Here is a 26486-nt window from a genome sequence, read left to right on the forward strand (position 1 = left end):
ATGCGGCAACTAAGACCCAGCGTAGCCAAAAAAAAAAAAAATTCAACTCCAGCCTCTGGACCCACTTATCCAACTGCTGTCCATCTCTCATGGAGCAGCTCACGTAAAGGTGGCACCATTTGGTACCCAAGCCACAGAGGTTTTGCTGCTCTTGGCAGCAGCCCCCTGTCCTGGCCTCCTCTGTCCTTCCAGGATGTAATGTGTGCGCTTCTGTCTTCGCAGAACACACGTAGATGCACCAGGAGTCCCAATGCCTCACGCAACTGAAGGACCTCACCGCCCCCCCTACTGCCTGCCTTCACCTTCAGAGATCCTGGCCCACCTCTCCACCGGGGAGGCGCTTCCTCCGAGCTGTGCTGCTTGGCAGGTTTCCAGGTCACTGCTCCAATGAGTATTCACTCGCATGCACGCACATACGGCTCTGGGGGTTCATCGTGTACAGAGCTGTCATTTGATTTGCTCCTACTTTACAACTCAGGTAACCTTTGACTCCCAGAGATCGGGTAAGCAGGGCAGGCTTTATCCTGAGGCTGGGGGTGGGGTGGGGTGTGTGGAACATGTGCCCAGGGACCACTGGGCACGATCCCCACAGCCAAACAGGGTCTCCCAGGGCTGTTGCCTCCTGAGGAATGTTCTGGTCTCTCCCCGCCACTCTGCAGAGACCACACGGCAGCCATGGTGGTCCAGAGCCGCAGAGTGAGCCTTCCCTTCAAGTCAAGAATGCAGGCTTGGAAGGTTGACAGGCCTGGGTGTGGCCTCGGCCAGTGCTCGCGCACGAGCCATAGCCCCTCTTCTCTATCCCAGCCTTCCGAACACCCTTCCAGCTCTGGGAACCCATGCTGGTCAGGAGATGCCTTGTGGAAAATTGGAGATGGAGCTGGACTGTGAAGGATGGTAGAATTTTTTTTAACATTTTTAATTTTTAATTTGCAACAAAATATATATAGACTTTTTTGACAGGAGAAAGTAGAAGCCTCCTGCATCACCCCCGCACCAGAGCCCTCTCCCACGCCTGCTTGTTCCTGCCAGTTCCTGATCCACATGCCCACCAGGGTCTTGCCATGCTAATGTAGTCTGCAGTGGGGAGAGAGGTCTTCTCTGGGACCCTCGATGTTCTGTGCTCCCAAAGATTCAGAGGAGGGAACTTGTGCTGCTCTCTGAAATCACAGGAAGATTTTTCTTTTCTTTCTTTTTTTTGCGGTACGCGGGCCTCTCACTGTTGTGGCCTCTCCCGGTGCAGAGCACAGGCTCTGGACGCGCAGGCTCAGCGGCCATGGCTCACGGGCCCAGCCGCTCCGCGGCATGTGGGATCTTCCCGGAGCGGGGCACGAACCCGTGTCCCCTGCATCGGCAGGCGGACTCTCAACCACTGCGCCACCAGGGAAGCCCTTTTCTTTTTTTTGAAGGGGAGTGACCTCTGCTCCTTCAGGGAGTTGGGGGTGGGAAATGACAGGCAGGTGGCCATAGTATAACGAGAGGTTGGATCAAAATCTCCAGTCCCCTGCCCCCAGCACTGGCCTCTTTCCTTGTTCTCCCCACGCCCACCCCAGCTCCATTCCATAGTCTGGGTCCAGTCAGATGCTCCTGAGCTCAAATGCTGCTCCAGCGCAAAGCAGCCGCGTGATCTTGGACAGCGACCTGACCCCTGTGGGCCTCAGTTTCCTCATTTGTACCGTGAGTGTGTCCACGGTGAGGCTTAATTGTAAGCAAGCTCCTGGCTCCCTCAGCACAGAGCCCGACGCGGAGAAGAGCTCCCCGCAAGGTAGCGGGCGGCATCATGGGTTCCGGGAGGGGGCCAGAGCACAGGTGGGGTGGGGTGGGGGTCGCCCGGGAGTCCCGCCGCCCGGCCACCGGGTCGCCGCCCTCTGCGTGGTGACGGCAGCGGATAAGGCTCTCGCCGCATCCCGGGCAGCGCCCCCACTCGGCGCCCGGCACGGAACTGGTGCGGGGCTGGGCCGGCCCGGAGGAGCCGGAGGGGCGGGGCCGCCGCGCCAGCTCCCCTCCCCGCCGCCCGTCGCCTTCTCCTCCTCGCGCTTCCCGGGCTCAGAGCGGCGGCAGCAGCGGCCGCGGCAACAGCTTTGGCTCCGGCTCCTCCCGCTCCCGCTCCGGCCCCGCTCGGCCCCACTTGCCCGGGCCCCGCGCCCCGACCCCGCCGCCGCGCCTGCCGGGGGCCTCGGGTGCCCCCGCCGCCCGCCTCACGCTGAAGTTCCTGGCCGTGCTGCTGGCCGCGGGCATGCTGGCGTTCCTCGGTGCCGTCATCTGCATCATCGCCAGCGTGCCCCTGGCGGCCAGCCCGGCGCGGGCGCTGCCCGGTGGCGCCGACAACGCCTCGGCCGCCTCGGGCGCCGCCGCGTCCCAGGGTCCGCAGCGCAGCCTTAGCGCGCTGCACGGCGCGGGCGGCTCGGCCGGGCCCCCAGCGCTGCCCGGGGCTCCGGCGGCCAGCGCGCACCCGCTGCCGCCCGTGCCCCTCTTCAGCCGCTTCCTGTGCACGCCTCTGGCGGCTGCCTGCCCGTCGGGGGCCGAGCAGGGGGACGCGGCGCCGAGCGAGCGCGAGGAGCTGCTGCTGCTGCAGAGCACGGCCGAGCAGCTACGCCAGACGGCGCTGCAGCAGGAAGCGCGCATCCGCGCCGACCAGGACACCATCCGCGAGCTCACCGGCAAGCTGGGCCGCTGCGAGAGCGGCCTGCCGCGCGGCCTCCAGGACGCCGGTCCCCGGCGCGACACCATGGCCGACGGGCCCTGGGACTCGCCCGCGCTCATCCTCGAGCTGGAGGACGCCGTGCGCGCCCTCCGGGACCGCATCGACCGCATCGAGGTGAGCGCCGCGCCGCGCGCCGTCGGGACCTGGCCGGGGAGTGGGAGGGGCCGCTCGAGGGAGTCGAGAGCGTCCCGGGGTCCCGCCGCCACCGCCGGCTGAGGGACCCTGGGGAGCCCCCGCGAGTCTCGGAGCCTCGGGTTTCCGTCTGTGCAAAGGGGATGGTTGGTCTTGCCTCCCAGGGGGAGAAGGGAGGAGTCCGGTAGCGCACACAGGCCGGAGACTGACACTGTGACTAAGGCACAGGAGGCACACGGGAAAGGCTCGCTCCATATCCTTTTTCCTCTGTAAGCCTCAGTTTCCGAGTCTGTAAAATGGGTATAACGGTGTCCACCTGTAGTGTGGATTGATGAAAATGTAGGTACGTGAAAATGCTACGCACGAACTAGGACCTCGTTAAATGTCCGTTTTATTTCCTTCTTTCAGACACCCCCAAAGCTGCACCAGCCACACACTCAGTCCCTATGGTCAGAAGATAGGAACGCTGTCCAAGGGTCTCAGGGTCCTCCTCTCCTGCAGAAGAGCAGGGAACAGTGTCTCATAAGCCAAATGTGGGTGCCCCTCACCGCCTCCACCGCTAAGCCCCCCACCTGGGCTCGGACCACGGACTTGATAGCAGGAGCTCAGATGGTGGTAGCCCAGACAAAATGCCTGGAAGCCGGCAGCTGTAGGGTGGGGGCTGAGTGAAGAATAGGGTCCCACCTGGGTCTCTCCCCCTACACTCACCTTTTTCAGATGTTCCTGGCCCAGGCTCAGGATCAGACAGAAGGGGTCCAACAGGGGGAATCCGCTCTTGGCTGTCCTGTGATCCTGGGCCAGCCATTTCTCCTTTGAAGCTGCCAGACCCCTACCTCCCTGTGAGAACTTATTTGGGGCCACCTGGAGGGGAAGCTGGACACACTAGGTAGGACAGACATCTGGAGACACTGACCACCCCCAGCCATCCACGACTTCAGACTGCAGGGAAGGGGGTTAGCAACAAAACTGGATCCGTGGAAGGAGGGGGGAGAAAGAGGCCACAGCACCAGCTGCCCCCTTTATTACCTCCTTCGAAACTGAGCGCAGCTGTCAAAGGGAGGAGAATGGCTGGAAGGAAGGAAAGACAGGGACTTCTCCCTCTCCATGGCTTTCTCAGTTACATCCCTGGCCGAGCAGCACAGGAGATGCTGCTGGTATGGAAGGCTGGCCGTGCCCATGGCCCAGTGGCCCTCCAGAAAGTCCGTGTTGGTGTCAGCACCCACCCTGCAGGGTGTCAGAGCACAGCCAGGCAGCTATCACAGCCAACCCCAAACCTGGGGCTCAGAGACCTCCTAAGGTGAGTGACAGAGACAGGAGGAAAGCCCAGAGTCTTACCTGCTGGCAACATCCCTTTTCCCACTCCAGCTCTGGGGAGTTCTAGGATGAGAGCTGAGAGCAGGAAAATAATCAGGGAAACACGGAAAGTCAACAGTGAAGGGAAGTCTCAGTTTTCCTCACCTGTAAAATGGGGACAGTATTAGCACCTACCTCATTGGAGTGTTAGGAGGATTAAGTGAGTTAATCTTTTTGGATTGCTATTTTTAACATTAAGCTCTAATATTACCAATTTTTTAAATAGCCAAAATTTAAAATGGGAACAAATCCTCCCTTTAGAAATAGATTTTATTAATGTAAAAAAAAAAAAAGATCTGGTCTTCAATAAACTTCCCCTTGCCTGCCCTAGTCCCTGCCCCCACACCCAGATGGCGCCCGTGGTTCCTCCCACGTCTGGGGCTGGCAGGGCTGGGCTTGCCCTGGACCTGCACCTGTGCATTTGGCAGGGTGGGCTCCCTTCCAGTTAGCCCGCTGAGGTTGGGGGTATCCTGGTGGCTGGGATTTGGCACCAGGTCAGCCTCCTAGGTGGGGGAGTCCTGCTTCCCTATACGCACTCCTGCTTTCTGAGTGCAGTGGACGTGGAGGGGCTGCCTGTCCTTCTGAGCCTGGCAGCCCCCAGAGCCAGTCTCTTTGGGGTGTTTGGCAGGGGTCAGGGTCTGGAGCCCGACAGACTCGGGGTCAGACTACTGGTCTCAGCTGGACCGCATGCACCTTTTAGCCACTGACTAGTTTTTCCCTTGCCTTCTCATCCAAAAGCCTCAGAAGGATGCCCCCAGGTTTTCAGGGTGTACTTTCTCACCACTAGTCTCTCTCCCACTTTGGTACACTGAAAGTGCTCGTGGTGACGTCACCACAGTTGATAGATTGAATGGGAATGTTTCAGTCCTTATCTTGCTGGACCCCTCTCCAACATCTGACCCCATTGATCATCCCCGCCTACGAATCTCCATGCGGTTGGCTTCTAGGTACCTGTCACCTGCCCCTCCACCCTCTCTGCTTCTCTGTCCCCTCTTGGGTCCTCCTCCTGTAACATGTGTGCCCCTCCTGGCCTTCCTCTCACTTTCCCTGGGTGAACTCAGCCACACGCTGAGGCTTTCCAACACCATTCCACCGTGATGCCCCAAGCCAACTTCGTCTCCAGCCCAGGTTTCTCTCCAAGCTTCAGACCAATAGATCCAGCTGCTTCCTGAGCACCTCCCTCTGGATGTCCCACCAACCCCCTACCTTCATCATGTCCCAACCTGGACTCAGGTGCGCTCTGAGAAGCCCTGCTTGGCTCCTCCCCTCCCCCCACTTCAGTCGGCCTCGGCCTCATCTCTCCGCAGCTCCTTGCAGCAGCCTCCATGCTGGTCTCCCACCTGCCCAGACACGCCCCTCCATCCTTCCTCCTCCAGGCAGCCCCAGGGATCTTCCTTAAGCCCACCCCGTGGGGCTCCCCTGTGGTGCACTCAGCCTGCCCCCAGGCTGCCATTTTGTATCTGGCCCATCTCCCAGTTTCTTCTTCTTCTGCCTAGATTACCCCCAACATATCCATACTCATCATTTAAGTGTGCTCTGAGTACACCTCCTCCTAGAGGCCTTCCCTGCTCACCCTCTGTCTCCTTCCTACCCCCACCCCTGCACATCTCAGCACACCCCTGCTCACCTCTCTGCATCCCTCCCTTCCCCACCCCACTGGGCTGACTACCAAAGGGGAGGAAAGGTCCCCCTCGCCCACCCTCTCTCCACAGGCCTCAAGTTGGAGTCACATTTGAGGGCTTAGGAGAAATTGTTTGTCTTCTATGTTTTTATCTTTGTTGTTATTTTTGTTGTTAATTGAAAAAATGTCAGAAGATTTCAGGGGGAATTATATTTAATTCCACCATTTTATTCGTTTTTGCAGCCCTCCTTTTGGTCCTTTATCCAAGTGTAGACATTGTTCCTGAGTTGCCGGGTTGCTGGTAATTACCATTTTAATGATGCCCATAATATCCTCACATCCATCTCAGGCTCCACCATCCATCAATCCTTTGACCGTCTCCTGTTGCTGGAGATGTAGGTTGTTTCCGATTATTTTTGCTTCTAGATGCTCATTGCAGGATCGATTTCATGCAGATAGTTGTTTGTTTTTTTCTTTTTAAGTCTGTTGAAGTATTTGTTTAGGCTGAATTCCCAGGAGTGGTATTACTGGGTCAGATGCTATTGACTTTTATGGCTGTGGCCAAAAACCACTTTTCAAAAGGACCATTTATGGGGCAGCCAGCCATGTATGCATGTTACAGTGTTCTGTTTTTGCACTAATTTATGTGTAAAATGAAATTTCAAGATAGATTTAAGCAGCAATTTTTGGACATAAGTCACATTCTTAATCCTGCCTGGCAAGCTAGTTGCCTCCCCTCATCTTGGGGTGGAAGCCATGAAAAGGAACACCCTGATGATGGTCGCAGAGGCTCCTGGACTTAATAACAATTATAGCTCATGCTTCCTGAGCACTTACCATGTGTCAGGTGCTGTTCGCTCTCTCATTTAATCCTGATAAAATCTCCATGAGGAAGGTACTATTCTATCCCCCTTTCACAGATGAAGAAACCAAGGTTCAGAGAGGTTAAGAAACCGGCCCAAGTTCACACAGCATTGGAACCTGGATCTGACCCTGTTAGTGTTTGGCTCCAGAGCTCTTGTTTTTCATCATTAGCTCTAGATCCATCTGGAGGGGTCAGACCTCACCTATCTTCAGGAGAGTGAGAAACACAGGTGAGGGAAGTGCCTCTTGTTGGAGAGTGCCCTGGACCACTTCTGCCTCAGAGCGTATAGAACGAGAGTGATGAGGGCCAGTCCTCAAAGTCTTGTCGTGCTGGCTGGCAAGATAATCAGGAGGCTGAAAACAATAAATAATGACAACAAGTGACGTTTATTAGGCACTTACTATGTACATGTTAGCTTATTCAGTCTTCAGACCTATGAAGCAGGCTGTATGCATTCCCATCTTTCAGATGAAGAAATGGAGGCTCGTAGAGTCTGGAGGAACCAGAGCCAGACAAGTCACCTCCCGCCCTCTCCACCCACGGCTTCCGTTTCCCCTTCATAAAATGGTCAGTGGGCAGATGCTCCCTAAGCACCTTGCAGCTCTACATATTCACTGAAATAGGAAGGCTGGGTGGCGTAAAGTTGAGTTCTTCTTGCTTGTGACCTTAGGCTAATCACTTTCTCTCTCGGGGCCTCATGTTTTTAATCTGTAAAATGGTTAGGAGGGGCTGGGTTTGGTCTGGGCCCTTTGGGCTCTAAATTCTGAGTTCTTGGGCCGATGTTTCCTGATTAGGAATTGTAGTGGGGAGTATGCAGATTCCACGTTTATGTGGCCCCCGACTCCCCAGCCACACACTCTCAGACCGCCAGTTCCTCAGCGGAGTCTGCAGATAAAGCGGCTTATAGAATCTTTTGGTGCCTTTTTAAAAGTCTGTTGGTTGCTTTTGCTTTCCTCTTACATTCCTGCCCACCCTGGAAGCTTCTGCTCTGCAGGGGCTGGTTCCCTTGACCCTGCCTCTTTGGCCACAAAAGGGGCCAGCAGAGTGCAGTGAGAGAGCTTCTGCCCATCGGCCTTTTGTTGGAGGACGTGGAACCTAGTGCCCTCTAGGCCACCTGCAGACCCCGACGGCCCCTCTCCCTGTGGCTGGCCTCCCCCCGTCTCTAGGTGGGGCATCCATACTGAGAAGCCCTTAACCCCTCCTCCTGCCAGTGTGGAACCTGCATTCTAGCAAGAAACCTTGGTTTTAAAAAACCCAGCTCTGCCACCTGCTCATCGTGACCTCAGAAAATTCCTTCTTCTCTCTGCTCCTGTTTCCCCATCTGTCAGATGGAAGCGTGGGCAGGACACCCAGAGAACCCCTCTTTCTCTGTCATCCTGTGCCCTGGAGGCCTCTCATCGCTGGCAGGCCCTCGCCTGGGAAAGGAGACCCTTCCTGCCATTCCAAGCCTGGCACGAGCTGCTTGGGCGGAAGACAGGGACTTACCTGTGGGCCTTTTTTTTTTTTTTTTTAAGGTATATCTTACATTCAATATATGTAAGAGCTCACATATCTTACTTTAAAAAGACACAAATTTTAAGTGTACAGCTCAGTGAAAATTTATGTATGGCTGCATCCATGAAAGCACCACCCACATAAGAGTCAGGACATTTCTGGCACCCCAGAAGGCTCCTTTGTGACCCCAAAGTCCATACTTCCCCAGAGGTACCACTGTTCCAGTTTCGGTCACTGTAGGTCAGTTTTCTCTGTGTTTGAACGTCACTCAGGTCGACTCAGAGAAGCTGCACCCCTTTGTGTCTGGTGTTCTCTTTCAACATTATCTGACCTTCAGTCGTGGTGTATGTGTCTGTGGTTCGTTATTTTTCAGTGCTGTGTAGTGTTTCAATGTGTGGAGATACCCTATTCCTCTGTGGATGGACATTTGGGTTGTTTCTGGTTTGGGGTTATTACGGATAAAGCTGCCGTGAATGTACTTGTGATATCTCTAGTTGGCTAAAAGTCCTCATTTCTCCTGGATGTATCCCCAGGAGTGGGATGCTTGGGTCCCAGGAGAGGCATATATTTAGCATTGGGAGTTTCTGCCAAACGCTTTTCCAAAGTGGCAGTGAGTGTTTGCACACCCACCTGCTGTGAAGCTTGTCAACCTTGCTACGGTCATTTTAAAGACACTCCCCGTCCTGGTGGGTGTGTAGTGAACTCATTGTGGTTTTAATTTGTATGTCTCTGATGACTCATGATGTTGAGCACCTTTTCACATGTTTTTTGGCCATTTTGTGAAGACCTTGCCTGTGGGAGGTGGACCGAGATCAGTGGCTGGTGTCCCCCTCCCCCCTCCCCCCCCAGTAACAATGCCGTTGGATTTCCCAAGACAGTTGGGCACGTGATCCCTCCTGAACTCGGGACAGAGATCGAGGCAGCCAACCCGAAGCGGAAGCTCTTAGGTGCCCCCCACACCCCTCGTTTGACTCCAGGGGAAGCTGAGGCTCAGAGAGGCTGAGTGACTTGCCCAAGGCCACACAGCACAGCAGAACTGAGCCAAGATGACAGCCGGGATTTTCTATGAAAATGGGCTGAGGGTGGGGTCCTCAGCCTCTGCTGCAGATTCTTGGCCAGGGCCCAGAAGGTGTGTGGGCAGGCAGGGCCTGAGAGAGAATTTTGTGGCAGCTTGACAGGGAGTACTTGAAGGGAGAAGAGAAGGGGCCTGGGGTTGGGATGCCTAGTCACTTGCTCTGGGACCTCAGAGCCCAGGAGGGTGTATGGGCACACCCTCTGTGAGCCATCTCCCCTTCCTCCGGCCTCCTCCCCTCCCACACACCGACTGGCCTGACCTGGCACCCTTGGTGCACAGCGGTCCATTTGTCTTCTTCCCATTCCAGCTGCAAATTGGCAGTGGGGACCAGAACAAAGATCAGTCCGGCCTCTGCCACCTGCTCTCCTGCCCCTTCCCTGCCAGGGTTAGATGGAGACAGAGCAGCCCGCTGGGCCGGCTCCTGGGGAGGAAGGCGGGAGCAGGACAGCCCCTCTGAGAGGCCTTCTCCGACTCACCGTGCCCCCGCCGCCCCACAGAGAGCTTCTTGCCGGTGCTGTCGCTGTCACAGCTCCCAGACAGCCTCCCCCCAGCTGAGAGCGCTGCTGTGGCCGGCGCTGGCCTCATTTGCCTAGGGAACCACAGCACCTTGCAGTTAGTAAGAGGCATCAGGGCTGAGCGTGCCCTCTGTGCCAGCCTGTTCTAAGGGCCTTACAACTTAGTCCCATGAGAACCATGGGACCGTTACTCTCCCCATTTCACAGATGAGGAAACCGAGGCTCAGAGGGGTAAGAACCTTGGTTAAGAACCGAGGCTCGGAGAGGTTAAGAACCTTGAAATCTGGGATTTCAATCCTTAGCAGTCTGGCTCCAGGGCCCACATCCACACAGTTACTACTCACCACGCTCTCCTGTTCTCTCAATAATAGCAGGAAATAATAATGGTTTTGACTCTCTATCAGCCATTTTTATATGCCAGGCTTTACATATTTTTTCATTTTGTATATCCTAAGATGTAGATACTGTAATTATCCCCATTTTACAGTTGAGGAAACCGAGGGTCAAAGGAGTTGAGCAGCTTGCCCAGGGCCACAGATCCAGTAAGTGGGGAGCCTAGGAATGACACGGGCCTGTCTGACCTGAGAGTCATGCTGGTACCCATGGCATCGTGTTGCCACAGCACATGTTGACAGATGGATGCGTGAATGAGTGAATTAATGAGTGAGTGAGGACTCACAGTTCCTCCAGAGACACCCTCTTTCCCTTTCCCTTTGGCGCATCTTAGCTGAGCCGTCAGGGAAGCTGCCATCTGGAGGGTGAGGAGGCATTGGCCAGAGGAGGTGGGATGGGGGTGGGAAGAGTGTTCTCGGCAGAAGGAACAGCATGTGCGGAGGCCCCAGGGTGAGAGGGAGCTGGGGACTTTCAGTCGGAATGAAGTGTAGCCTCTGGGGGTGCATCAGGGCTGAGATTAGAGGGGCGGGGTATTTACTGGTGGGAGAAGGGAGCTCTTGCAGGATTTCAAGCAACCTGCTTGGATTTGCAGTTAGGTGCCTGCCTCTGGCTCCTGTGTGGAGAAGGGCCAGCGTCGGAGCCTCACGATGGTGGCCTGGGCTGGGGTGGGGGACGCAGGAGCCGAGTGAGGCTATGGTTAAGATTCAGGGTTACATTCCACCCTCAGAGACTCTGCTTTTGGATTTTCCCCCGTTTTTTTTTTTTTTTTTTTTTAAGCCCACTATATTTTATTTTATTTATTTATTTACTTATTTATTTACTTTTTTGTGGTATACGGGCCTCTCACTGTTGTGGCCTCTCCCGTTGCAGAGCACAGGCTCCGGACACGCAGGCTCAGCGGCCATGGCTCACGGGCCCAGCCACTCCGCGGCATGTGGGATCCTCCCAGACCAGGGCACGAACCCATATCCCCTGCATCGACAGGCGGACTCCCAATCACTGCGCCACCAGGGAAGCCCTTCCCCCGTTTTTTAAAAGAAATTTATTGTGAAGTACCTCAGAGATATACAAAGGTATAGAGACGACCATCCAGGTCCCCACCCAGGCTCAAGACCCAGACGAGTTGCAAACAGCTGATGCCCCTCAGCGTCTCCCTCAGGTGCCAGAGGGTCACCACTGTCCCGAATTTGTATTTATCTCTCCGTGCATTCCTTCATGCTTTTGTATATACGTGATCTAGTTTGGAATTTTTGCAACTTTGTGCGAATGGCATCTAACTGTTCTTCTGTAACTTGCTTTTTTTCTCAATATAATGATTCAAAAAAAGATTTATGGGTGGAGGGGAGGCTCCTTCACGAGGTGTTTCAGTAGGTATTAAACATACATGTGTAAGTAGTAATAACCATAATAATAACTGACGCATAGCACGTCACGTGCCAACTCTAAGGGCGTTATATCTATTAACTTATTTAATTCTCACTACAATGCTATGAGATAATATTATTTTTGTACCTTTTTTTGCTGATGGGGAAACCGAGGCATGCCAGCTTTACATAACAAGGTCACTGGGCTGGTGGAGCCTGGGTGTGAGCCCGGGCCGACTCACACAGGACTTGGGGGCTAAGCAGATGTGGGAGATAGGAGGCCTGACCCACACCGCTGCCGCCGGGCCTGCTCTCTTGCCACCCTGCCCTGCTGCCCCTGGAGCTGGGCCTTGTGCTGTCTGGGCGGGGGTGAGCTGTGCAGAGGGTGGGACCTTGACCCCAAAATCCAGCACCTTCCCTCTGCTCCCTCAAGGAAAGGAGTTGTCCCCACTGGGGACAAGGTGGTAGGGTCTTCCCCACGACCTCTAGCCTCAGAGCCACCCTGCGTAGGCAGGTCCCTTGCATCCAGGCCCCTCTGTGAAGCTGCCCCGAGGCACGGTCTGACACCACCTGCCATATCCTCCCAGCCTTCTCACGGCACTAAAACCTCTTCTGCTGGCCCTTGAGGCAGGCAGTGCAGCCGACAGCGTGCCCATTCGGCAGACCAACGAACTGTCAGGGTAGGCGTGAAGAATGGAACAGGTTCTGGAATCAGAAGGGGCTGGACTGGGGTCCTGGGTCTGCGACTTCGCAGCGGTGTGACCTCAGGCAGATGACTTCACCTCTCTGAGCCTCTGCTCTCTCGTCTGTAAAGTGGGCCTCCTTACTTCCCCAGGTTGGCGAGAGGGGTTGTGGAATGTTTGCACAGTGCTTCTGGAGTGCAGGGCCTGGCACGCGGTGCGTGGCAAGGAGGACAGCTGCCTCTGTTGGCCTCTTGTTACTGAGCGCTAATGAGCCCGGCACATTACCTGAGCTGGACCCGAATGCTGGGCTCTGGCTCCAGACCCCACCCTGGACTCCCAGCACGACAGGAGTGGGTTCTGAGCCCCCATCAGGACCCTCGTGGGGTGATGGCATCATCGTCTCCCTATCGTCTTGTGCTGGGGGCCCACTTGGCATCAGGCCGAGCCCACGCGGCACAGCCCGCGCCCGCAGCAGATGGGAAAGTGGGGGGAGTCATGTTCTTCTGATTCAGACGTTGGGGTGGGGAGGGGGCCACACAGGATCCAGTGAGCCCACCTCCTCCCTGGCCTTCCTGCAGAGCTGGCGGCTCTGACAAAAGAACAGCTTGTGTGCCCACCTCCCTCGGCCTGCGCAGTGTCTCCTCGCAACAGCATTTGTGTAAATAGCACTTGACGTCCTGTTCCTTCCTGGCAGGTCTTTCTCGTTCCAAGGGAGGAAGACGCTTTGCTAGAGAGAGAAGGCTTTGGCTCCAGAAGGGTCAGCTTTGCCCAGCCCCATCACTGTAGAAAATTCAAAAGGACTTCTGCCTCGGTTTCCCCATCTGTGAAATGGGGACACTAAGAGTACCATCCAAAACAAGTGGCTGTGAGGATTCACGAGGAAATACATGGAACGTGCCGAGGGCGGGCCTGGTACACTGTTCTTCAGAGGTGTGCCCCTCATGCCCAGCTAGGCCCAGTGGAAGGAGGGAAAGTGAGGCTGGAATGGTGCTGGGGCCGAGGAGACCCAGCCCCGGCCCTCCCAGTGCTGATGTGGAAGGCAATCCATGAGCTAATTGCCTCAGCCCAAGGTTTCCCGAAAGTCCAGCTGCCTCAGATGCAGTGGGTGGCTGGCCCTATCGCTCCATAAGCTGTCTGTGGTCAAGGGAAGATTCTGGAGGTAGCGAGCTCCCCATCAGCTGATGTATATAAGCCTCACAGTGTGCATTCTGCTTTTACAGTCCACGAGGACCTGTTACTTCCACTGTTCCATCCTTACATCTGTCCTGTGGATGGACAGAGTGGGGCCCGTTGTCCCTGTTTTACAGAAGGGGAGACTGAGGCTTTGCGTTTAGTCAGCACCAGAGTCAGGATTCATACAAGGAGCCCCCCGGATAGTGGAAAGTGAAGATTAGTGTAACATGGGTGGGGCCGGGTGTACCGAGCAGCTTATCCATCCGTGCCCCGCCCCCCTCACCTGGCCTTCCCACCTGGTGGGCCAGAGCAGGCGTCTTAATGGGTGGGTGGCTGTGTCCTCTCTCATGGGACTCTGTGAGGGATAAAGTGGCCCATGCCGGGCCAGGCTTGGGCTCCCCTGATCACAGCCCCGCGAACCAAACCCTCCAAGTCCCCACTTTATAGAGAAGGACAAATGACACCAGAGAGGTTAGCCCACCTGCCGCCGCTGTTGGGGTGGAATGGAGGAACCAAGTGTCAGTCCCTCCAACTCCTCAGCGCAAGGTCACGTCACTGTCTGTGGTGGCCGCTCCCTTCTCTCAGGCGCTGAGTGTGGCAGTGCCACTCTGCCTGCACTGCCCTCCCCACCCCCAGCACTTTGAAGCAGGGGGCACATTTATCCCCTCATCACATGGAGCTCAGAGAGCCTAAGGGAACTGCCCAATGTCACACAGCAAATGACCAACAAGGCCAGGATTGGGCCACTGAAGCTGGGAGGGGTCTTCTGCACTTGCCCTGAGCTGTGGGGCCATCCCTGCAGGCACGTGGCACTCAGGGAATGCTAGGCTGTGCTCTTGGTTTTCTGTTCGGCCCTCGGCTGTCTCTTCAGCACCTGGTGCAGTGCCGAGCCCGTAATAGGTGCTCACTGAATATTTGCTCGGTGAAGGAGTCATGAGAATTCAGTGAGCTCAGGTCTGGGGCTAAGCCTGTGGTCAGGGCCCAGGGCAGGTGGAGTGGGAACCGCCAGGGCCCCTGGGCAGTGAGGAAGCATTGGGCTGTCAGTAGGGAGCGTGGAGGAGGAGAAAAGGGAGATAGGGGACAGGGATGGTCTAATTTGGCTCCTAGAAGCTCACTGAATTATTAATTTCCTACCCACGTTCCTGTGATGTGTCTGCCAGAGGCTGCCCCCCGCACCAGAGTCAAGACTCGTGGCCTCACCTGCATTCCTCCACCCCAGAAGGGGCTTCCTCCAGCAGGGGAGGGGAAAGGAGAGGTGCCCTGGCTTCTGCCCCAGTTCTTCCCGCTGGGGTCTTAAGACAGGAAAAAGGGGGACTCTAAACACTTTGTCCTCATCCTGGGCAGGACGGGGGTGTCAGAGACCACCCTGGAACACGCTGCCCTAGACAGTAAGTGCAGTAAACGGGCTCTGTTCATGGGCATTTACCGCATGTAATCATCCCCACAACCCTTCTGAATAGGTACCGTTGTCCCGTGTTGCATGAGAGGAACCAGGGGTTCAGAGAGATGGAGGCATTTGCCCCAGGCCACACAGCAGGTTGGTTCTCAAGCTGGATTTTAACCCTGGGCTGTATGCCTCCAGAGTCTGTGATCTTAACCACATGCTAACCTGAAGCGGCCGCAGCGCTGGAGCAGTATTCCAGAAGCCCCTGATTTGTGTCACCCCCCGGGTCTGCCCAGTGTTCGCACAGAGCCTTGCACCCCCTTAGAGAAGCTTGACATGTGACTAAGTGAAGACAAAGACATTCCACCCCTTCAGGGCCCATTGGGATATAGCCTGCCCACGATGAAGGACTCAGTAGTGGCTCTCAACCCCAACTGCACGTTCGACCCCCCAGGGGACTATTACAGCTCTCTACTGCCAGCTCCCCACCCCACCATATGCTGAGCCGTCCTGAGGGCAGAGGCCAGCCTGCTTTCAGCTCCCCGTCACGCATCAGCACTGGAAGCAGCCTGCTAGACACCAGTACACGTTTGTTGCCTGGAGCTGGTATTGCCATCCCATTTTACATATGGGGAAGCTGAGGCTCACCTGGGGTCGCTCAGCAGGGGTGGTGGGCATCTCTGGGCCCTTTGTCTCTTTCCTTCCTCCCTCCAAGTGACCTCGTGGTCCCTTTCTGTGCCCCGTGAGCAGCAGGAGCTTCCAGCCCGGGTGAACTTCTCAGCGGCCCCAGCCCCTGCGCCCGTGGTGCCCACCGCCCTGCACTCCGAGATGGACGAGCTGGAGGGGCAGCTGCTGGCCAAGGTGCTGGCGCTGGAGAAGGAGCGCGTGGCCCTCGGTCACAGCAGCCAGCAGCAGCGGCAGGAGGTGGCGAAGGAGCTGGACGCCCTGCAGGACCGTGTAGCAGAACTGGAGCGCGGTGGGTCCTGAGCCCCACAGAGGGCGTGGCAGGCGAGGCCTTGGTCCTCAGATGGGTCCTCAGGGTGGCAGATTCACTCAGAAAGCATTTTCATGCTCTCCAGAGGCTAAAGCTAGATGGGATGGTGGGGAAGAGGCTGTGAAACACAAGAAAGAGAGAATAATTGGGAGAGGGCGTTATCATTATTGTTAACAGGTAGCATTTTCTGGCCCTTATTGTATTCTGGGAGTGGGCTAAGTACTTGATTCATCAGCTGGTTTAATCTTCACAGACCATACAGGGGTGGTAGTGTTATTATCCCCATTTCACAGCTGAGGAATATAAGGCTCAGAGAGGTCAAGTGACTTGCCCAAGGTCACACAGCCAGTAAGTAGCGGATCTAGACCTTAAACCAGGTCTGACTCCAAAGCCCATGCATTTAACCACCACCACAATAGCACCTTCAATGTCAGAATTTTGTCATTTGTTTAACACCTGGGGCTGGCACCGCCGGGGGGGTCAGAAAAACATGACGTATTGGGCAGTGTACAGGTGTGAGCATCAGGGGACCTGGCTCCTCATTCCACGGCTGTCGCTGGCTTGCTCTGTCGCCTTGGGAGCTCACCTCCTCTCCCCAGGCCTCATTTTCCTCATCTGAAAGATGTGGATTTAGGACTCATGAGCTCTCAGGGCCCTTTCGTCTTTTAAACTTTGTGAGGAGCACCCTTAAGAGGCTTACAGATGAGTTGGGGCTGCCAGGGGACTAGTAACCCTCATTCTGGAGTATGCCCTGCCCACCCCCCATCAGTGTCCACTGACCCCCCCGTGTCCACCTTGCTCACCCCCTCAGGGTCCTCAGCCTACAGTCCCCCAGACGCCTTCAGACTCAGCATCCCCATCCGCAACAACTACATGTACGGCCGCGTGCGGAAGGCGCTGCCCGAGCTCTACGCCTTCAGCGTCTGCATGTGGTTGCGGTCCAGGTCGGGCGGCACTGGCCAGGGCACCCCCTTCTCCTACTCGGTGCCTGGGCAGGCCAACGAGATTGTGCTGCTGGAGGCGGGCCATGACCCCATGGAGCTGCTGATCAATGACAAGGTGAGCGGGGGGCGGGGGGCCGAGTGGGAGGGGTGGGGGGGGTGGGGCGGGGGGGCCCTTTCAGGAGCACCTGTACTGTGCTGGGCCCCAAACAGCTGGGCCCTTTCAGTTCTCCTGCTCAGCAGAATCAGCACACATGAAATGCCCGGTGTGTGCCAGGCTGGGTTTGGGGATTTCAAGACAAGCCAGACCTGGGGCTGCGAAGAGGAGCTCATGTCCAAGAGAGGCTGTCAGCGGTGGTGCGCCACTTACAGAGGGGCATGTGAGGCTCACAGAGGTTCAGAGGCTTCCCCAGCGAAGCAGCTATGGGAGCAGGGCTGCAAGTGCCTGCCCCCAGGGCCCTGCTCATTCTGCTGGACAAAGGACCTCTCTGGGGAGGGAGGGAGGAAGGGCGGGAGGGAGTGCTAGTGGATTCCTCGCCCCCCTCCCCCCTGCAACCAGCCCCATGCGCCTCCCCTACGTGGTGAGTAGGATGCTGCCATGGTCAGGCTCTGGGCTGCATGCTGGATGTGAGGCCTCGTTCTGCCACTTACCCACTTCGTGACCTTAGACTAGTCACTTACCCTCTCCATGCCTCACTTTCCTCATCTGTAAAGCAAGAATAACACTCTCTACCTCATAGGGCTGTGGGGAGAAATAAACGGCTTAAATACATGTAAAGGGCTTTGAGCAGAGCCTAGCATTTAACAAACTTCGATAAATGTGCCCTGCGCTAGTAAATACTTTACCCATGTTATCACCCTTGGCCCAACTGCACCAGGAGGTAGACACCCTATTATCCCCATTTTGCAGATGGAAAAGCTGAGGCTCAGTGAGGGCAAATAGTGCACCCTGGCCACATAGTGAAGGGGTGATGATGTGAATTGGGGTCTTGGGCTCCAGAAACCACCTCTTAATCCCTCCACTGTTCTGCCCTTGGGTCACCCATCTGCCCCATGCCCAGGACTCCCACCCCCTCACCCCTCCCCCAGCCTGGCTTCAGGGCAGGATAAGGTAGGGGGACTGGGGGGAGTGATGTGGCAGGAGCATGGTGATCAAGGGGGAAGGAAGGGGAGCATCTTATCACCCCATTCCCCCAAAATATCTTCCCCGGCCTGCCACATTGCTTTGGGTCTTGCAGGCATGGTGGTCTTTTGAGACTCCCTGAAAATGCAGGCAACATATATTGCACCCACTTGTGACCAGGCCACGGCCACAGAGAGCTGCTAGGAGTGGCTGACACCCAGCAGAACCCTGCTTAGCAGGAGGTGCCTTTCATGGGTGTCCTGAAGGAGGCAGAGGGAGATGGGCCCAGGGGACAGTGAACTTCCCTTGTAGCCCAGTAGGTCCTAAGACCACCAGGGTAGCTGGATGACATCTAGATCCTGCCTCCTGGTTCCCTTCATGCACCCCCTGGCTGCCATTTTTGCCTCTGCCCACGGTTAGCACTCAGTTCTAGTGAAAGGAATTCAGCACCCTGGACAGGGCCCAGTTCCCTGAACTTCTGGGGCCTTTTGAGCACCAACCTCACAAGCTACTCACAGCACTCATTTTATTCCAGCCTCTGAGCCTTTGCCTGTGCTGTGCCCCCCGCCACTTGCTTTGCCTTGCAGCAGAGTTGCCAGAGTCCATTGTACTTCCAGATGTGTTTAGCTTTCACATCTTCTGTTCCCACACCCCTCTCTCCCTCTGGGCCTTCACAGCCTCTGTACCTCCCAGATGGCCCCTGTTACTCTGTCTTGTAATATTATCCCCGAAGTCCTTCCCTCCTGTGCAGACTCAGCTTTTTTTATGACCAGGACCAAATCCATACCCCCAGTGTCCAGAACAAGGCCTGGCACCAAGTAGGCCTCAGAGAATGCTGCAATAAATTGTGATCTCAGAGAACTTGGGAGATGAAAGAGCCCTTTGGGAGCCCCAAATCCAGAGGCAGCAAGTACCTTTCATATCACAGGCCAACTCTATCAATCATCAGTGGCTTCTGAGAGCACTGTGATGAGGAAGGTTCCTAGGGTGAGTCTAGGCTCATGATTGATTAGCCATGTCTGCCTTGGGTGGAGGAGGAGGCAGAGGTGGCTGCATATTTGCTATCCTTTTCCCAAACCCCTGACTTTACGGATGAGGAGACTAAAGCCCAGGGAGGAAAGGGCAGCCTCCCCAGGATCCCACAGGGGGTTGGTTGGCAGTGCCCGGCCTCTGCGTCTAAGGCTTGTTCTACCACCCCCAGTACTTCCTGAGCCCAGCTGTGTGCAGGCACTGTGTGTGGTATTCAGGGGAAGGTGGGCTTGTGAGATTCAGCTCCCACCCTGCATGACCTTGCAGGCCTGTTAGAGAGTGAATAAACCAGCTAGAAACAACTGAAAACCAGCACTGAGTAGTCCCTTGTGATCTGAGTGAAGCTGCCTGATTGTACTGATATATTGTGGGGAAAGGGGAAAGAGTGGTCGGAAAGACACTGAGCTGGGAGCAAGGGGAGGGTCAAGCCTTGGGTCAGTCCCTGGAAGGAGGGACACCGGTCTCCCCATTCCCCATCCCACTGCTCCAGCCTCGGGCCTTGTGGCACCTCTGACCTGGGGCTGCGGGAACCTCTTTTCAGGTGGCCCAGCTGCCCCTGAGCCTGAAGGACAATGGCTGGCATCACATCTGCCTCTCCTGGACCACAAGGGACGGGCTGTGGTCTGCCTACCAGGATGGAGAGCTGCAGGGCTCCGGTGAGAACCTAGCCGCCTGGCACCCCGTCAAGCCTCACGGGATCCTTATCCTGGGCCAGGAGCAGGTAAGGCTCAGGGTGGGATGCAGCTAGATATCCCACCCACTTAGGGCCTCTGAAAGCACAGCAGTGAGCTCTCAGTCTGGCCCAGCCACTCTGGGCAGACTGGGTGAGACCCAGGGAGAGCAGAGACTCGCCCAAGGGGCTAGAACCTTGGGGCGGGGCTAGAACCTGGAGCGGGTGGGACTTCAGCCGGGACAGGGGGTTGACTCTCTGAGTGCCTGCCTGTCTCTGCTGCTCCCTCACTCCATGTCTCTCTTCTTTCTCTCTGCTCTTTTGGTCCAGGATACCCTAGGTGGCCGGTTTGATGCCACCCAGGCCTTCGTGGGTGACATTGCCCAGTTTAACCTCTGGGACCACATCCTGACACCTGCCCAGGTCCTGGGCATTGCCAACTGTACGGGGCCGCTGCTGGGCAACGTCATCCCCTGGGAAGACAAGCTGGTGGAGGCCTTTGGGGGTGCAACGAAGGCCGCCTTCGATGTCTGCAAGGGACGGGCCAGGGCCAAGGCATGAGGGGCCGCCTCGTCCAGGGCCCCTCCCTTGCCTGCCAATTCGGGGGCCTTCCGGGGCGGGGTCACATTGCTTCCTCAGCCTACCCACATACTGGCCTCCTCTCTTGCCCCGCTCCTGGCCACGCCTCCCGTTTCCGCTGCGTCCACCCACACCTCCAGAACGCCCTGCCCTCGATGGCTTTCCCCTAATCCCACTCGGATGAGAGCAAGCAGCTCAAATCAACAGGTCAAGCCTGGGGGGAGTCCAGGGCCTGGCAGTGGGTGCGTAGCAGTGCCCACGGCTCTTCCCCCTCATGGCTGCTGGCATTAGAGTGGAGCCGTCTCTCACCTCCCACTGCACCCTGTCTGTCAAGCACAACTGATTCCACTGATCTCACAGCTCCTCCCATGAGGTCGTGTATGGGGGACGGGCCCCCTGTCTCAGCGGCAGGACTGGTTATCTGCCCTCTTGTCCTCCATGCAACAGGCCTGTCCCCTTCCCTTCAGGGCCATAACAGGCTGGAGAGCTGTCCCCCAGCTGAGAGGGAATGACAGAACCATGGGCAACTCAGATTCAGCCCTCCTTTATCTTTCTACCAGCTGCCGGTCAAGGGCAGTGGGATCCTGATGGAGCCTCTCCCCCCACCCCACCCCGACCCACACCCCTCTCTTCCTCCTCTTTCCTTGTTTCTTCGTGTGCAGTGGTTTGAATGTGGGTTCCATGCCTGGCCCAGCCCCACCTCAATTTCCAGGACACCCCCTTCCCAGCTCCAGCCTGGAGGGTTAGGGACCAAGACTCCGGGAGGCCAAAGGGCCATAGTCACCCCTTGCGCCCATCCACAGCTGTGCCCACTGGCACGGTCACCTCTCCCCTTCTGCAGCCAGGACAGGGCCTGGGCCACTTCAGCCTGGGCTGGGGACAGCATGGGACAGAGGCACATGCCCCAGGGGACCCACAATACCTACCCGCTCTGCATGGCCCTGCAGCCTTTGGGGGATGGAAAGACGGAGCTGAGAGGGTAGGGAGAAGCGTGGCGTAGTGTGCAGAGTGCTGCATAGGGAGGAGGAGCCCTTGGTTCCTGGTCAGCCCTGCCGCTGACCTGCTGTGTGGTCTTCTGTAAGTCCCTGCCCTCTCCGGGCTGACCTTCCTCATTTATGAACTAAGGCCCTTGCTTCCGTCATTTCTGAGAGCTCTCCAGATCAAAAGTGAGACGGTCTGTGATTTCAGGTGGATAGGGTGGGACAAGCCTGAGAACCTGCCTAAGGACTGAGGGGCACAGCAGGGGCAGGTCCTGGGACTGGGCAGCCGATGGGACCTGGCTAGGCTGGGTCAGGGTCAGAAGCTGGCTCCAGAGAGTCAGGGGCAAGGGCAAGGGTCAAAGCAGACCAACCTCACACACAGATTGTAAAGATCAGCTCTTCTGTTTTCCCCCAGCCTGGCACCCTTGCCTATCTGAGTGTCTCAAAGGGCTGGTGGCTTCCTGGTTCCTACCCTTAAGTCCCCACCAGCTCCCCCAAGAGAGTAGGAGAATATCAGAGCTGAGAAAAGCCACCCAGTCTGACCTCTTGCTTGTACAGATGGAGCAGAGCTCAGAGAGGGCAAGTGACTTGCACAGGATCACACAGCACGATGGAGCAGAGCCAGGACTAGAACCCAGTGCTCTTTCCCCCACACCCTATTTCCTGCCCATGAGAGTCTTTTGAGTCCAGCCTATACCTGAGAGAATGGATATTTGAGAGGTCAGAATGCTTTCCAGCATGCCCACTGGCCCACCTTCCTTTATGAAACATACAAACATCTTGGCATTCCCACCCCCCACCCCCAGAAGGTAGGGGAGGAGAGGTGTGATCCCGGGGCACTCTGGCAGGAATGGACACCTGAGAACACAGGTGTCCCTCCCCTTGCCAGTCACCTACCAGGTGTCTGGGCAGCTGTTGGCTACCTGAGTCAGATGGGCACTGGTGGCTTTTTGCCCCCCTTTTGGGTCCCTGTCTCCACTCCCCACATCCACTTAGCCTGAGGCACTAGGCAAGAACTGCAGACTGTGGGTCCCAGGGCCATGGAGGCTTTTCCAAAACTTGTCGCTTCCAGCCCCCAGATCCTCGTTTCCATTTCAAGAGCACAGAGAGACCTTTCAGCCCCTCCAGCCCAACTCCGCCTAGAAGGAATGATGGTGCACTTCAGCCAGAACCTGCCGAGGTCTGGGTTGTCCCGGTAACAGCCAATGACATCAGCCTCAGTGCGGGGGTCAAGCGTCTCATAAGGACATACGCTGTTGCTGGGGTGATGGCGGAATTCGGAACTTAGATTTCAGGGACACTGGGTTTTACTGGGTTTCTGTTATCGTTTTCAAGGGAACAGCTTTTGTGGAGGCCTTGGGGCAAAGAAAGGGTCTTGAGAAGGAGGTGAAAGAACTTGTTTGATCACTTGAGCCCACCCCGAGGCATCATCCCAAGTCCTTTATGCTTTCTCATGGTGATCATGAGACATGTGACCTGTGCTGAGTCACCCTGGTCATCCCTCCAGAGGGAACAGGAACAAACTGGAGACACTTGTAGGCTCTGAGTCTGGGCCATTGGTGAGTGGCCTGGATCCCCGTTTCCATTCCGGAAAGATGAACGCCCCAAAGTCCCCACCTCTCCTTCATCTACTATTCATCCTTCTTACCTTTGCCGAATGCCTGCTGTTTGGACTCCAGATTTGACCTTCAGCTGCTCCCAGGCACAGCCAAAAAGACGGGGAAGAGAAATGGTGCTCAGCTGCATCCTCAAGCTACTCCTGGCTGAGAACGAGGCTGGAGCCGTGTCTGTTAGGCCCTTTTTAAGTGTCAGGCGTCATGCTGAGCACCTCACGGGGATCAACTCATTTATTCTCACAACAGTTCTAAGCTAGGACTGTTCTTAGCCCCCTCATACAAGTAGAGAAACTGGGACCCAGTGAGGTTAAGTAACCTGCCCATGTCAATCAGCCAGCAAGTGACGGAGTCCAGACTTCAAACCAAGGCAGGTGACATCCAGGACCCACCCCTCAGCCTGAGGGGACGGGCACTACCACCGTCTGTGCAGCGGGATTTGGTCATCCGTTGCTCCTGACCCCATTCACCCCACCGAGAGGAACAGAGATGCAGGATGGGCTGACCCCAGGGCCAGGGTCCCCGTGGGTGAGGCCGTGGGAGGGTTCTCAGCCCCTTCAGGGAACATGTCCCTGTGCAGGGTGCCCTTCTCTCACCAGCTGGAGTTTCCAGGAGAGCTGAAAGGGGAGAGGAAGATGGGCGTCTCCTGAGAATCCCAGGCTGCGAAGGGGAGAAAGTTGATATTTCTCAGACCCCTGCTTTGGGCCCAGCCCTGTGCCAGGTGCTTCACAGCTCTTATCTGCCAGTTTTCCCACCTTGTGGCACATGGTGCCCCTAATCAACATCCCAAGGGGGCAGATCACCTTGCCACCATTGTGCGTGACCTAGGACCACAGATTTGGGCAAGAAGGGCTCTAAAGCCCTTGTTTTACAGATGAGGATGCCAGGGCCCAGGGAAGATGAACAGCATTTGCGGACACCCAGCCGGGACACTGGGAGACCTGAACCCAACCTTCTGACTCTGCATTCAGTGCTCTCCATGATGCAGTGGCCCCAGTCCCCGTCCCCGCCCCCCCGCCGAAATGGGTCCCTCCTTTTCTACATTTCCCAGCACCCTTGCTCTGAGCAAACTGGGGAAGGGACACCTCTCCCAGAGATGCACTCACTCTCTTCACCCTCCTTGTCGAAGCTGCCTACCACTCTAAACCCCTCCTCCCAGCACCACCCCCGACCCCGCTGGGTGGGGAAGGGGCTCACGTGGGCCCAGGCTGAGCAGTGAGAGAGCATGTCAAGCTGTCAGACACTGTGAAATTAGTGCATCCTACTGGCGACCTGCCTCCCCCTCTCCTTCTCCTGCCTGATTTTGTACATAAAGTGACATGAGATGCAACATGCGTGCGTGCGTGTGCGTGTGTGTGTGTGTATGATATGTCAAGGTTTTGTTACTTTTTTGTTTCTGTAAATTTGAATGTTCAAAATAAACATGATGTTTACTCTGAGGCTCTTCTTGCAAGGGTGGGGCTACCCTGGGGGTGCCGGAAGGGAATGAAGCGGCTGCTACTTGGGGTGGGGCAGTAGGCAAAGCCAGAACAGGTGCCACCTTGGGGCCCCAAAGCCTCACCCAAACCCACCTGTGCCCCCCAACCAGGCTCTGCCAGGTCCCAGGTGTAGACACACCACTTTTCCCAGGATTTATGCAGGAAGGATGTGAAGAACACAGGTCCCACATGGAAGGTGCCCTAGTTCTGATAACTGGGCTTTGGCCTCATTCCTAACGCCTCATCCCCACCTCATGCCCCAGTTATGGGAACCAGGTCCCTGACTTGTTCCCTGAGACCCAATCTGCCTGAGTTACTTGCCTGGACCCCAGAGTGTTGCCTCCCTTGGGGTCCTGGGGAGATGGGGTAGGGGAGAGGGAGGGCCCTGTTGTATTTCAACCCGTCCCCTCCCCACAGTCTACCTGGACTCCTCTGACTCGTGTGGCCTCTAGACTGACTCTCGGCCACAGGGTCTACTACCCTCACCCACCCCTCCAGGCACCCACCCCATCCCTGAGAGGTCTTGATCTGGTCCCCGGCCCTCCCTGTGCCCACCATCTTAGGGGCACAGCCTCCACCCTCCTGCTCCAGCAATATTGTCACTGCTCTTTTTTTTTTTTTTTTTTTTTTTTTTTTTTTTTTGCGGTACGCGGGCCTCTCACCGCTGTGGCCTCTCCCGCTGCGGAGCAACAGGCTCCGGACGCGCAGGCTCAGCGGCCATGGCCCACGGGCCCAGCCGCTCCGCGGCACGCGGGATCCTCCCGGACCGGGGCACGAACCCACGTCCCCTGCACCGGCAGGCGGACTCTCAACCACTGCGCCACCAGGGAAGCCCTGTCACTGCTCTTAGTTGGAACTTAGATGGTCCCTGCGAAATGCCAGGGGACCAGTCAGGTAACGGGGGGGGGGGGGGGGGTCACACCAGCAGAACAGCTTTCTCAGACTTTTCCAAAGTTTCCCAAACTTCCAACAAGAGGAATTCACCTCATAAGGAGCAGGGGTATAGCCGGAAGCAGCACTTCAAATAGGAAAACCATATTTCAAGTCTACCGAGTAATCAGTAAAACTCCTGTTCTTTCCACATTCTACTCCAGCATGAATCCAGATTTGTTTTAAAATATTGCTTTTAATTACTTACCACTGGGCAAAATGAAGCTGCAGGCAGATATGCCTTGTTTATCCTCTCTTGCACTGATTTACTTACAATCACCCTCTCTCCCTCTGTCCCACTCAGCTGGCACTGTCCAACCTTGGTTAAATCCCGCTGTCTACCTGCTCGTGCCAGCACCTGCACAGCTGAACGCTGATGTGGAAAAGCACAGGGCTCCGAGGTGTGTTGACTCTCATTTTAAATTCATGGGCAGAGATCTCCAAGGGGTGTTTCTTCCTTTCCAGCAAGTAAAGTCTCTCTGGAGGAAAATAACATCACCCAAACCCACATATTTTGTTACACAAGGTTTGGCATTCAATAAGAAATTATCAGACATATCTGGAGACAAAACTGAATGAGTGAAAATCAAGAGAAAAAAAATGTTAAGGGCCAATAGACCTACACATGTAAAATTGCATGGAAGTAAATAAACACACACATATGCACACGCACAGGCACACATATACACACAGGTACAAGTAAAACTGGGGAAATTGGAATAATATCGTATCCATGTCAGTATCTTAGTTGTGATATTGCATTATAGTTTCGCAGGATATTACCATTGGGGGTAACTGGATAAAGGGCACATAAAATCTCTCTATTATTTCTTGCAACTTAATGTGGATTGATAATTATCTCAAAATTAAAAGTCTAATTTTTAAAAGATCTCTAAAGGAGATTCATAGAGTGGAGTTATAAGACCCAGGCTTGAAAATAATTATGATTAATATAACTAAGAATGTAGATGACAAATAGAATTTCAATAGAGAACTGTAAACTAAAAAAATAATCAAATGAAAATTCTAGAACTGAAAAATACATTAACTGAACTTATGAACTCAATAAGTCTAACAGCAGTCTGGACACAGATGAAGAAGGAATTGTGAACTCTATGACCTCAAAAGAAACGATCCTTAAGAAAGACTGAGGGGAAAGAACGAAAGTACAGGAAAAAAAGCATAAGATTAATATGGATAAACCCACGCACATATGGTCACCTTATCTTTGATAAAAGAGGCAAGAATATACAGTGGAGAAAAGACAGCCTCTTCAATAAGTGGTGCTGGGAAAACTGGACAGCTATATGTAAAAGAATGAAATTAGAACCTTCCTAACACCATACACAAAAATAAACTCAGAATGGATTAAAGACGTAAATGTAAGGCCAGGGAC

The 26486-nt window shown here is 55.5% G+C and overlaps 1 protein-coding gene across 1 annotated transcript; it reads left to right on the forward strand.

Annotated features, from left to right (window-relative positions):
- The first annotated feature begins 1967 nt into the window (after positions 1-1967).
- Positions 1968-24115, forward strand: NPTXR (neuronal pentraxin receptor). Its single transcript, XM_033865684.2, has 5 exons — positions 1968-2815; positions 15504-15729; positions 16559-16806; positions 19382-19561; positions 19841-24115. Exons 1-5 carry the CDS (start codon positions 2234-2236, stop codon positions 20069-20071), a joined length of 1467 nt encoding a protein of 488 aa, XP_033721575.2. The 5' UTR covers positions 1968-2233; the 3' UTR covers positions 20072-24115.
- Positions 24116-26486: the final 2371 nt, after the last annotated feature.

Source organism: Tursiops truncatus, chromosome 11 (assembly GCF_011762595.2).
Source record: "Tursiops truncatus isolate mTurTru1 chromosome 11, mTurTru1.mat.Y, whole genome shotgun sequence".
Lineage (NCBI taxonomy): Eukaryota > Metazoa > Chordata > Mammalia > Artiodactyla > Delphinidae > Tursiops > Tursiops truncatus.

What these genes read in the sequence shown, in the direction of transcription:
- NPTXR (XM_033865684.2), top strand. Translation starts at nt 2,234, where the DNA reads ATGCTGGCGTTCCTCGGTGCCGTCATCTGCATCATCGCCAGCGTGCCC. An exon ending in AGCTGCTGATCAATGACAAG is followed by an intron (nt 16,807 to 19,381) that starts GTGAGCGGGGGG and finishes ACCTCTTTTCAG; the next exon opens with GTGGCCCAGCTGCCCCTGAG. An exon ending in TTATCCTGGGCCAGGAGCAG is followed by an intron (nt 19,562 to 19,840) that starts GTAAGGCTCAGG and finishes CTTTTGGTCCAG; the next exon opens with GATACCCTAGGTGGCCGGTT.